Source organism: Podarcis melisellensis, assembly GCF_964234715.1.
Source record: "Podarcis melisellensis genome assembly, chromosome: 14".
NCBI classification, from domain to species: Eukaryota; Metazoa; Chordata; class Lepidosauria; order Squamata; family Lacertidae; genus Podarcis; species Podarcis melisellensis.
In genome coordinates this window covers 22,337,623-22,350,815 of record NC_138546.1, presented here as the reverse complement: position 1 = coordinate 22,350,815, position 13,193 = coordinate 22,337,623, and the positions used below count along the sequence as shown (strand labels likewise).

Genomic DNA, 13,193 nt, shown 5'->3' with positions numbered 1-13,193 from the left:
CTCACCCAGTATCTCACCCAGAACCTCTTAGGTTCTTAGATCCATTGTTCTGTTCGAATGCAGAGCTTTCTAAGACCCCTGCCATTCACGCCAAGGATAAAGCAGATTTTCGAATCTGAAATAAAAGAAACAAACCTCCATACATTTGATGGTTGTATGTTCTTTGTCTCCAGGGGAGCATCACAGAGATAACCAATGTGCGGGTTCGTGAGATCATGTTACGGGGGATTTTCCAACTCCTGAAGCCGCACTTTGCCTCCATGCCAATGCCTGATTTACTGTCCTGGTTCAATGGGCTCCTGATAATTTATTTCCCATCCATCACAATGGAGGAGCTGGGGGCCCTTCCTACTCTCCCCAACTGCACGCAGCTACAACCCATGTAAGTAAAATTTTGATTAGTGGGGTTTTGTGCTGGGTATATATTATAACACCCATGCAGAAGGAGGTGCATTGGCTGCTGTTTTGCTATGGAGACAGTTTTAAGGCTCTAAATAGCCCAAGATCAGGTGAGATGGAGAAGGCAATATGGAGCAAGCTTGTTTTCTGCTGCTGCTGCTCCAGAGCGTAGGACCTGAACCAATGCATTCAGATGACAAGAAAGGAGCTTACAACTAAACACTAGGGATAACTTTCTGGTGGTGAGAGCTGTTTGACAGTGGAATGGACTCCCTAGGAAGGTGGTGGACTCTCCTTCACTGGAGGCTTGTAAACAGAGGTTGGGTTGCCAAAGACTAGATGACCCTTGAGGTCCCTTCCAACTCAACAGTTTTCTAATGCTATTAGCTGAGAGATGGCATTCCTCTGTAGAGGCTGCCCCCGTCATTGTGATCTGCTAGGGAGGGGGCCTGAGGATTGTACACATTGGACAGAGGCAGATCTGGCCACAGTATGGAGGAGGGTCTTCTTAGGAGTGGCCTCAACCTATGGAATAAATGTCTTCATTCAGATTAGCGGGGTGGGGTGTGGGGGAATCTGTTGACAGCTTTTGCCAGGAGTTAAAAGTACATTTAATCACCCAAGTGATTATTATTGTGCCTCCTGGTGCTGATTTTTCAGTCTTTGGCTTGGGTGTGCAAATCAGGGCGTGTAAACTATGGGTGGCCAATCTATAGCGGGCCACAATTCCTCAGGAGTAATCTGTCGGGGGCTGCATTGGTGGGCAGAACTAGAGACCAAAGTGTTCTGGATTAATGGTGTCCCTGCATTTGGATGCCTTGCAGTGTGAAAGGACTGGATTCTTCCTTTGACCAGATGTCATTGGAGACCAAGACTGGTGTGGCCCAGTGGATCCTCCAGGCCCTTCGAAAAACAGGTGAGCCTTTTCTTTCCTGGCTTTCTAACTCATGTACAGGTGGAGGAATCAGTCAGTTTTGGATCTCTTCACTTCTTTCTTCTGAAATCTTAACGTCAGCCCTCCACTCACAGGTTGTTTCTTATTAAACTGCTGTCCCATCTCTCCTCCCGAAGGAGCCCTGGGCAGAAATATGGTGGGATCCTTTGTGTGGATTAGTGTGCAAACAGAATGGAGTCACTGTCATCATTTTTATTGCTATTATTAATAAATTAATTTGTTAGCCATCTAAAACAGGGCTGTCTCTACAATCACGTTCAAAGACATAAAAACTGATTAATATAAAAATTGTCAATATTCAAAGAAATAAAATCAATGCACAAAACATAAATTGCAAGCTTCCATCAGGGGTGGAGCAACCCAGAGCAGAACCTGAGAACTTGTCTACACTTTCGCTTGTCTCGTGGCCAGAAAGTGTGGACCAGAGCGGTTTTCTGCTTGTCCTGTGCTTTCTAGGCTCAGGTCAGAGTAGTTTTGCCATTGCCCGCTGCTTTCCCTGAGAAAACCCTCTTGTTTGCTCTAAAACGGAGCAGATGTCAATCTAATTCAGCACTAAACCGTGGGTTTTCCAGGGAGAAAGTGGTGGGGCGAATGGAAGTGTGGATGACTCCTAAGATAAAGTAATGGGATCAAATTCCAGGGAGAAGTTGGAAGTCTTCACCTGGCTGTGAAAAGAAGTTCAGTGTTGGTGCCAGGCGGACCTTGTTCAGGGCAGCATTTCACAGGCAGTGGTGGAACATTTATGGAATGGCCTTAGGAATGAATGAATGCAAAAGTGAAGCTGACTCGAAATGAAATTATCCTTTCATCCCTGGCAAAACCCACTGGTTCTTACTTTACATTGCTGCATAAACAACAGTGCAGCGACAACCCATCTTTTGGAACTTTGGTTAAATATTTGCAAGCATTTGTTTTGTTCATCTGGTGCTCCTAAATGGGTACCTACTTGCAGAATTGCAGAAACATTATTTTATTATTATTATTTTATTTCAGACTGCCAGATGACAGGAAACTGGCTCTCCCTCAACTTCCAGAGATTCAAGTCCTTCATTAGCATCACAGATTTGATGTCTCTTGACCCAAGCTTCAATGGGGTAAGATCAGCTGTGATGCTCTTGCTATTAAGATCAACCAGGGTCTGGTCCATATTTTACCACAACAGCAGAGGAGCAATTCATCCTTTGGTCTTAAGCCCTCAGCTTCGTGGTAGAGCACCTGCTTTGCATGCAGAAGGCCCCAGGTTCAATCCATAATGGCATCTCCAGGTAGAGATGGGAGAGACTCTTGGCTGAAACCCTGGAAAGCTGCTGCTAGTCAGTGTAGGCGGTAATGAGATAGATGGACCAGTGGCCTGACTTCCAGCCTTCACAATATGGGGATGATAACACTGGCCTACCTCATAGGGCTGTTGTATGAAATGCAATGAAATAAAGTGGGCAAAAAGCTTGGATCATATACAAGCACCATATACAGTCATACCTTGGGTTACAGATGCTTTGGGTTGCGCGTTTTCGGGTTGTGTACTGCACCAAACCCAGAAGTACAAGAACAGGTTACGTCTGGCTTTTGGCGCTCGCGCATGCGCAGAAACTCTAAATCGCACTTTGCACATGCGCAGAAGCACTGACTCGCAACCCACGCATGCGCAGACACGGTGCTGCAGGTTCCTGCACGGATCACGTTCGCAACCCAAGCGTCCACTGTAAATGTTAACTGCTATACTTTTATTATTATATTTATATTCCAACTTTCCTCCAAGACATGTAAGGTGTTGCATAAGGGATTATCACATTTCAGTCCTTGCAACAACCCCAAGTGGTAGACTGGTCTAAAGCCAATGAGTCAAGAACCACTGGTGAGTTGCGACCTGATCCAAGGCGGTTTGCAACGGGAGCACCACCACCATGCAAATATATGGGGAAAGATTAAAAAATGGGTCCCCAAATGCATGTTTGGGTTAAAGGTGGGTGTTAGGACTGAAACTCTTGAAGATTACTAGGCTAGAGCACCCAGTGAGCTCCAGGACTGAGCAAGGATTTGAACTCAGATCTTCTCAGGCTAAGGTAACATGATGCCAACTACTCCCCAGGATGAAAAGCAGATGGACTATTTGAGAGGCCAGTATAAACAGTTAAAAATCATTAGCAGGGATACAATGACACTTGTAAAGTAACATGAACTTTGGAAATTATGGATATTTAATAGATAGATTACAGTAAAAAAATGCAGAAATGAAAGTTTGAAATGGAACCCATGGAGGGACGTCCGAAGGTTTGGCGAACCTTTTTACTTTACTATTTTAATTAATGGCGATGTCTGTTTTGTATCATAAATGAAAAACCAAATAAATAAATTTATATAAAAAAGAAAGAAAATAAAAGTGGGTGGAGGGATGCAGCTATTCATTTCTGTGTGCCTTCTCTCTGTTTCAGACGGCTAACCTGGGGGAACTCTCAGCAGTACAACTTGCTCAGCTGACTGTGAATCCAGAGATGCTCTGCTGCGTCGATAAAGTGAAGATGGTCTTCACAAGGCTGGCTCAGCTGCCTGGCCTTGACCACCTGGCTGCTTTCTGGGATGCATTCAACATTGCCTACAAAAAGGTACAGAGCTCAGGGACCCGCCTTCCACCGCTGAGCAGGGCACCAGAAATGACTTTCTGGAATGACAGAAGGTGTGGAGAAAGCAGATGTAGAGAAGCTTTCTTCCCTCTCTCACAGCACTGGAACTTAGGGCCATTCAGGACAGACTAAAGAAAGCCCTTCTTCCCACAGCCCATTGTTAAAATGTGGCACTCATTCCCCCAGGAAGCACTGATGGCCACAACTTTGAATGGCTTTAAAAGAGGATTTGGCAAATGCATGGAGGAACCAGGAGACTGTTTTACCTCTGCTGTTGGAGGCAGCATGCATCTAAGTAACAATTGCTTGGAATGGCCGGTGGGGAGAGGGATCTCACACTCAAGTCCTGACTTCCCAGAAGAGGCATCTGGTTGGCCACTGTGAGAACAGGGTGCTGCACCAGATGGGCCATTGACAACTGTTAGAGCCATATGGCACATAACAGTAATCCCCAGAGTACACAATTTCCATTCAGAAAGAGTCAAGCAGTCTGAACTAGGCTGGGGTTCTTCTCATGATAAGGGTAGGGGGCCTTTAACATATTTGCCTCTTGCTGTGGTCCTTTGGTGTGAACCAGCTTCAGATGCAGCCTTCAAGTATGAGTTACAGAATCATAGAATTGTAGAGTTGGAAGGATCCCAAAGGTAATCCAGTCCAACCCCCTGAAGCATCCATGACAGTTGTTTGAATTAGCATGTCCTTGACTTGATGGCTTTTTTGGGAGGGAAGCCATAAGCAATGACTCTTTGAACCAGTTTGAAACCAATGGCATCTTGCTGTGTAAACCTGCCCTTGCCATATGACTTGCTTCAGAGGATGGGCTGTATGGGGGTAGATGGATGGATGGACGGACAGGGAAATAAGCCATTTCTTAGATTTTAATAATATGTGCCAAAGCTATGTGAATGTCCCTGTCCGTTCACGCCCTCTCCAGTAAGTATAATAATAATTTTTATTAGGCTACCGGAAGATACCCAGAGTCTCAGAAACCGAGACTCAGAGTCAGACGGTCTTTGTCTCAGGTAAGGTCTTTTGCATCATGGAGCAAACCCCATCTTAGGCAAGCAGATGGGATGGAATGGCATTTTAATTAATAGCTTCTAGAGCAACTGTTTTTTGGGTATTGTTTTTTTTTGCAAGGTCTTCTAGCAAATAGAACCTTATTGACCTGGTGGTTGGTGTCTTGGTGGCCAAGGGAGTAGTGGTCTGGTTTGATATACTTAACAGGCACCACGAGCTACACCAGGGTAGGCTAATGTGATGCCCTCCAGATTTTGCTGGGTCACAACTTCTACCAGCCCAAGCTATCATAGGGAACGGTGAGGAATCCTGGGAGTTCCTGGGCACATCTGAGGGGCACCGTGCTGGCTACCCCTGTGCAACGGTTGTGCATGCTTTGGTGAGTGCTACACTGTAGAGCAGTGGTTCTCAACCTGTGGGTCCCCAGATGTTGTTGGACTACAGCTCCCATCATCCCTAAGCTCTGGCCTTCCTAGCTAGGGGTGATGGGAGTTGTAGTTCAACAACATCTGGGGACCCACAGGTTGAGAAAGGCTGCTGTAGAGGAATTTGAAACACCTCATGCAAATTGGTTTGGCTGTAATGGCTTCCTCCAAAGGTCCCCTGGGAATGATCAATGAGCCACTGACCTGATCCTGCAGGCTCATCTTATGTTCTTACAAGGGGCCACACCCCTAGCTTTCACCTTTAACCCTATGTCTCTGCCTTCTCCCCCTCTTCTGGTGCAACTCTCTTGCACATAAAATACCCCACCATTGTCTGCTATTGCTTAAAACAGCCATTTCCTTCTGTGTCCCTCCCTGCTTTATTTAAACTTCTGCTGTTGTTTTAAACTGCCCCTTGTTGGTATTCCCTCTCTTCTCATTCCTCTGCTATGGCCAGTGTTGTTGTGCAACCTGCCTTCACTTTTGCTCCCCTACCCCACCTAGAATTCATGCAAATTGTGATGTGGCACTGCAAATCCTCTAATTCGAGCTGCATGATGACAACCTTACATCTCTCTTTATATAGGGAGATCTCTAGGAAGGATGAGGAAAAAATCCAGAGTGCTACTGGAATTCAGTGTAGACAAAACTGAGCCAGTGGTCTGGCTTGATAAAAGGCAGCTTCATAGGCTCACTCAAGGGAAGGGGTGGAGCATGATTTTTAAAAGTACCCACCTTGCATGCGAAAGATTGACTTCAAAGGCATGCTGGAAGAGGAAGGTCTTCAGTAGGTGCCAAAAAGACAACAGGGAGGTGCCTTTCTGGTATTCAAGGAAGGACCCCCAAATTTAAAGCAGTAAGAACACCTTCCCTGATCTCCGGCCCTCTTCTCTCAAAATCTTCCTGCCAAAGTTTGTAATAATCTTTCACCCCCATTTTAGCCCAGTTCTGCCAGCGTGCTCAATATCTCAATGGATGTGAAAATGGCCATGCTCACCTTGACGATGGAGCGCTTGAGCGTGACGTTTTCAACCTTCACCAATGCTGATTTTCGGGTCTGGTTTGAGGATAGACTGGTGGTCGTCCTGTCCAGTGTGAATGCAGAGTTTCTTGGGAAAATCCCCAAAAGTATATCCTGCGAGGCTTACAAGTCTGTGTGAGTGTTGACCTGTTCTTTATTTTGGGGGAAGGTCCCCTCCGAACTTATTTATTTATCCATATATTATACCGCTTACTATAACAAAACATCTCTGAGGGATTTACATAAAATCTGGACAGAGACAGCCTAACCTCTGCTCTGGTAATCTCTAGGTTAGATTACTGCAACGTGTTAAACGTAGGTCTGCCTTTGGAGATGGTTCAGAAACTTCAGCTGGTGCAGAATTCAGCGGCGAGCTTGTTGCTGGGGCAAGACAATTTGAGCATATAACACAAATCCTGGTCCGACTGCACTGGCTGTCAAGTGCTTTTTTGGCCCAATTCAAAGTGCTGATTTTCATCTATAAAGCCTTAAACAACTCAGGACTGCAGTACCTCAAGGACTGGTTTGCCCCATATGAACCAACCTGGACCCTGCAAAGCATCATCTGAAGCCCTTCTTCATGTGCCTCTTCCACCAGAGGTCTGGAGGGTGGCAACATGAGAACCGGCCTTTTCTTCAGTGGCTGCTTGCTTCTGGAATGTTCTTTCCAGGGAGGCTCGCCTGGCACCTCAGTTACATATCTTGAAGCAGAAACATTCCTCTTTTCCCAGGTCTTTCATTAATTAAACAACCTATGCCCTTTTAAAATGTGTGTGGGGGTATTGTTTTTGTTTGTTATTATATGTATTTATGTGTTTTTATATTGTAAACTTTCCTGAGATCTTTGGATGAAGGGCAGAATAGAAATTTAAACAACAACAACACAGCAGCAGTCAATGTGATTTCCTAAAAAACCAGATTAAAACTTAGAGTTGTGTCCCACGTTAGGCCTACTCAGAGTATACTCACTGAAATTAATGCACGTTACTGAATTAGCAGCTAGGGTGGGGAACTTGGTTGCAAAGTCAATCCCTGTAGAAGGGTTCCCAGCATAGCTGTCAATGTTTCCCCCTTTTAAAGGGAAATTCCCTTATTACGAATAGGATTCCTCGCAAGAAAAGGGAAAAGTTGACAGCTATGGTTCCCAGTCACATTTGGTCCCACCAGGGTTGGGGCGATGGAGATCTAGCTTGTCCCTGGACTAGCCAATGGAAAACTCCCAATATGCTCATCACTCTTCCCAGAATGAACCGGGGCAATGAAAATGGTTTAAAAGTATATAGTGTATATATATTCTAACAGTGCCTTTTCCTTCTTATCCCAGGATTACTGGGATCAACAGAGGCTTCTCTGAAATTCCACAGGAAAGGAAGAAGGATTGTGTCAACTACATTGTTTCTTTCCTAACCCAGAAGTCTCAGACCACTGGTAAAGAACTGGGTTTTAGGGCAGATCTGTCAGGAAGAAAATAGGAGGAGTGAACAAACCGTGGTTCTCAGCCTTTTTTAAAAATCTGGGCCACCCTTTCCAAATAAAAATTTGCTCGCGCCACACCAGAAATTGTTATTGATAAGAACTACATTGGAAAACAAAAAGAAACGACTCCTAGCAGTGCTTGATTTATAACAATTACCTTATAACATGATCACAGGACATCCAGAAAGTATAAAACAATGCAGCTACATAAGATGAATCATTCCCAAAGTATAATTTTAAATGAGCCTCTTACATGTGTACACGAAGTATGTCTACAAACTCAGTAAGAGGTGTGAGCTTCCTTTTGCCAGGTAATTTGTATTAGATCTAATCTGAGATAAACAAACTCTCTAGTCTCATCTCCTCATCAACACAAAGAAGCCTTTTTCTCTTCTGTTCTTTCGTATTTGTCAGAGTTGAAAATCCCTGTTCACAACATGGGGAACTGTAGAATAGCCAATGTTTACACAGTGATTCTGGATGACAGCTAAGATTGTCCTCAGTATCACTTGCTTCTCTTGCTCTCATTTTGAAAGGATATCTATCCATATTCTGCAAATAAAAACACTGTTTTTTTGATGCTGTACTACACTACACTACACTGAAATGTTTAAATGTTTCCTGGATTGACTGAATCTTCATGCTGCTCTTCCGATCCTCTTGTGCCACACCAGTGTGGTCCGCCACGCTTTTTGAGAACCACTGAGCTAAAACAAAGGGGGTTACAGTGGTACCTCAGGTTACAAACACCACGAGTTACAAACACTTCGGGTTACAGACTCTACTAACCCGGAAGTAGTACCTCGGGTTAAGAACTTTACCTCAGGATGAGGAGAGAAATTGTGCTGTGGCAGCAGCAGGAGGCCCCATTAGCTAAAGTGGTACCTCAGGTTAAGAACAATTTCAGGTTAAGAACGAACCTCCGGAATGAATTAGTTACGTAACCAGAGGTATCACTGTATTTGGAATGCACAGGCCTTAGCTTTTCAATTATTCATTTCTATACTGCAAATGCATGTGTAAATATATTTATGCAGCATATAAAATCTAAAGTTAAAAATGAGAATTCAATTAAAGTCAAATACATAAAATGTTCAGGCTAACTTGCCAGAATTTAGTCCTGGAACCTATTTTTGATGCCAGTTATGTGGGCCTTTCGAATCCTGGAGAGGGGAATTACTGCTCTCTCTCCATCAGCAAAATGTCTCGGGCCGGCCCTGACATTCTCCCACTGGGCAGATAAGTCATGACTTTTGCTTCCGTCTCTTCCTTACAGGTCCTGCCTGCTTTGGCCAAACCACACCCAGAAATTGGCTACTCACCTACTTTGGGCAATTCTATACAGAAGTACCATACATTCAGCTGGTTTCATACTATCGCCAAACATTTGATGCTGTAAGTTAGTGCTTGCAAACCAGTGGGCACGTTTGAAATTTTGAGAAAGTGATGTGGGCGCTAGTCACAAAATGGCTGCCAAGTGGCATTGTGTGATGGGTGCAACATCTAAAATCTGAAAATGCTCCCCCCTTTTGGTGCAGGTGGGGGAAAGCACCTTTGTGAACCGGAGCTGTGCTAGCATTCACAGAAAGAAGCCCTTTGAACCTTTCTACTTTTGGGAACAGATAGGAGGGAGAATGTCCAGTCCTGGCATTCAGCGACATGGGAGCATGTTCAAGGGGTGTATTCAGTGTGGGAGATACTGAGCCAGTGCAAGCAGGAAGTGAGCAGAAAGAGCAAACAGTCCCTTCTGACATCCTGACATTCTTATTTCCAGTACGCAGTATTGGATCTTTTAACTCCGATCCAGATTGGAGACATGATTGTACATTCAAACACCCTGACCAGCATGGATTTGGCATTGCGCCTTGTCAACTTCTTCCAAGAAAGCAGCGTTGACTTTGTCCAGATGATTCTGAAGCAATTCACCAGGGCTGCAATTCAGGTATTTCCCTTGAAACTCTTGTAGAATATTTGGAAGGGGTCCAAGGGTCATTGAGTTCAACTCCCTGCAACGCAGGAATCACAGCTGAAGTTATTGTGATTAATGTTAAATCTCTGTCCCACCATTCCTTCCAATGAATCCCAAGGCAGTAAACAGCAATGCTGTGGAGGGATTTGCAAGCGGGTGAGTGAGGTGTAGAGGGAGGGGGGGTCAGGGGTGGGGGCCGGGCAAACAGGTAGCCAGGGTTGGCGAGGGGAATGAGCAGGAGCGATAGCCCCTAGTGCTATAAAATTGCCAAGTGATGCTGTTGCCTTGGGTTCTGACTGTTAACTCACTAACTCTAGCAAAACAATCAACTCTTAAAAACACACGGGAACATAGTTATACAGTTAAGTTCAAATTAGGTATCCTGTCTACAATTAGGGACATTGGAAAAATATATACAGTGGTACCTTGGTTCTCAAATGCCTTGGTACTCAAACAACTTGGAACCCAAACACTGCAAACTCGGAAGTAAGTGTTCCAGTTTGTGAACTTTTTTTGGAAGCTGAACATGCTCCGTTTTGAGTGCGACACTTTCGTTTTGAGTGTTGCACTGAGGTCTTTTTTTTGTTATTTATTTTGCGTTTTTGTGGCTCTTTTTTTGTGTGACTGTGTGGAACCCATTTCAGCTACTGATTGATTGATTGTGTGACTGCAGTACATTGTTCATTTCTTTCATTTTATAGATCAGTGGTCTCGTTAGATAGTAAAATTCATGTTAAAATTGCTGATTTAGGGACTGTTTTTAAAAGTCTGGAACGGGTTATTCCGTTTTGCATTACTTTCTATGGGAAAGCGTGTCTTGGTTTTGGAATGCTTTTGGTTTTGGAACGGACTTCCGGAACGGTTTAAGTCTGAGAACCAAGGTACCACTGTATAGAGGGTTCTGTGCTTTTCATTTAGAAACTGATTCCTTGGAGGTGTCTTTGTTTAACCCTTCTGCAGCACAAGATGACGGACCTCCCAAACACCGAAGTTGCGCAGTTGCTCTTGACAAATTACCTGACCCTCGCGTCTTCTCAAATGGAAACCTACACAGCAGCAGACTGGAACGCCACTTTTCAGGGGGAACTGCGCTTCCTCTGCTCTGTGGTCAATGCAACAACCCTTGCTTACTTCGCCCCCCAAAACTACAACTCCTTTACCGCCATGTAAGTCTCGACATGAGTTCACTGGGCGCTAGAGGATGAGGGAGGGATTTTGTTTGGCCCATTTCTCGCTGTGGGCTGAGCCATTTCCAATGCTCATAGAATCTCATAGAAGAATCTTATAGAATATCATAGAACTCTAGAGCTGGAATCCTGCCCACAGCCGTCACGGGTTATCGTTTATTATTCCTATGATCCCTGTTTATAAAGCCCAATAAAAAGTTATTGAAAAAAAATTAATTTAAAAAGGAAGGAAAGGAAGGTATTGCAGATGTGCCAGTGTGGATAGCTGTTTAAACCATGGTTTAATGTGATGAGCACAAAGTGGAATATAGCTTGGCACGCGATAGGTTTGTGGACTCAGGCCTCCTCTTCCCCACGTGGCTAGGAGGAGGTGTTTGGAATTTTTTATTTGCAGTTTTGTTTAGTACAGCTTGTTTCATCCAAACTGACTAACTGGTTCATAGCGATGGTTTATTTGAAGCAAGTTAACTTGAAGCCATTGTTGAAGTTCCCCTTGACTCCAGAGGGAACTTTCCCCCTAATTCAAAGAGCAGATACAACCTGCAGATCAGAAGCATAGCAGGAATTTTGTCACATTAGATAGCTCCTATCTCCTAGACGTGTGCGCAGATGGGAACATGACTCCCAGTGAAAAAGAAGCACTTCTCTGGATTTTGCAATGTGGGAAAAATTGTGCAGAAGTGTGCATGGAAAAGCATGTGTTTTATGTGAATGATAGGTACAAAATGTACATTTTACTAGTGAATGCTTTCAAAAGCATTGAAATGTATGTATATTATGAAAATGGCATGCATAAAACGCATACAAAATGCATTTTAAATGAAATGGGAAGAAATGGCTTATAAGGGGGCAGAACAGGATGGCATCACACAGAAGGGGGATGGAATGAGATGGAACAGCTGGTCATGCTCTTGAGGCATATACCATGTGCAACCGGATAAGTGTGCCCCAGAATCCCTTGCAACATTCCACAGGATGGCAAGCTCTTAGCAATTGACTATGTGTGCCTGTGTGTCGTTTCATCATCTTTGCTATTTGTGTCATGACAGTGTTGCTGGGCTTAGTGGAGCACATTCCCAAATGGCAGAACCCTTCAGGAGAGCTGTTGTACTGTGGATCATCCAGAACCTCAAAGACCTAAAAGGTAACATGACCAAAGAAGCCATGGGGAACATGTAGAGCAATCCCAGAGCCCCAGATACTTAAAATGTCCCCTGACAAATATCAGCGCCTTCTAGTATAATGAAAGGCTCAAATATTTCCTGTGTCCTCTTATTACCCATTCAGAAAAGCCCAGTGAACCATTTGCTGAGTGGATCAAGTTTGCCTGGGGCTCATTCTTCAAAGACGCCACCTTGGGAGAAGTGGAATCCATCAAGGAAGACTTCGATCCTGTAGGTTTGCTCTCTTGATGACCAGCAAATTTTGAAAAATGAAGTTGTTGCCAAGAAGGCAAGACTCAGGGGCATGTGGGTTGTGGGTGCAGAGCAAAAAACTGAGCATTCAGACAGTGACCCCGGGGGCAAAGTTTCATGGAAGGGGCAGCCCCCTACTTGTAACAAAGCAATAAAACAGCAAGGAAGGGGGGAATGTGCTGGTGCATAAAAATTAATACTATGCTGCATAGTATTAATGATGAAGATGACAATTCTTCTTTTCTTGTATATGTTCCTTATTGTATATGCTGCTTATCTGAGTTTACAAAATAGAAAACAAATTTGTACCCCAAATTGTGTCCCAGTAGCCTGAGCTGTTCCCCCACCAAAAGATATTACAAAACTAATATTAATTAAATAAATATAAATTAACCCCTTCCCAGTATTTTAGGATTCAGATTATATTTCCCTAAAGCAAAATAAATTCTACAAACAGGATTATAAATCTTAAGTTTATATTTGATCTATTATTCCCCCTTTACAGCATTCATTGTTTTTATAGCCTATAATTAAAGCAAAAAAAAACCCACCATCAATTAGTCCCACATTTAGTTTTTCTTAATTCATCTAACCCTTCTTCAATTGATCCTATTTTCCCTTGAAAAGACTGAACCATTTCATATGTCAATTTATCTGTATGGAAAGCTGATAGATATATTACATCAGATTGTTTGCCCATCTCGC

The 13,193-nt window shown here is 43.8% G+C and overlaps 1 protein-coding gene across 1 annotated transcript in view; it reads left to right on the top strand.

Annotated features, from left to right (window-relative positions):
• Window positions 1-13,193, top strand: part of LOC309356185 (uncharacterized protein) — a 60,650-nt gene that overhangs the window by 16,105 nt on the left and 31,352 nt on the right. Inside the window, exons 14-25 of the mRNA XM_081887364.1 lie at window positions 174-382; window positions 1,224-1,315; window positions 2,348-2,448; window positions 3,787-3,957; window positions 4,935-4,997; window positions 6,362-6,576; window positions 7,766-7,869; window positions 9,194-9,312; window positions 9,692-9,859; window positions 10,847-11,052; window positions 12,123-12,217; window positions 12,361-12,467. Coding sequence (XP_081743490.1) covers window positions 174-382; window positions 1,224-1,315; window positions 2,348-2,448; window positions 3,787-3,957; window positions 4,935-4,997; window positions 6,362-6,576; window positions 7,766-7,869; window positions 9,194-9,312; window positions 9,692-9,859; window positions 10,847-11,052; window positions 12,123-12,217; window positions 12,361-12,467 — 1,650 coding nt within the window. The remainder of the gene's footprint in view (window positions 1-173; window positions 383-1,223; window positions 1,316-2,347; window positions 2,449-3,786; window positions 3,958-4,934; window positions 4,998-6,361; window positions 6,577-7,765; window positions 7,870-9,193; window positions 9,313-9,691; window positions 9,860-10,846; window positions 11,053-12,122; window positions 12,218-12,360; window positions 12,468-13,193) is intronic.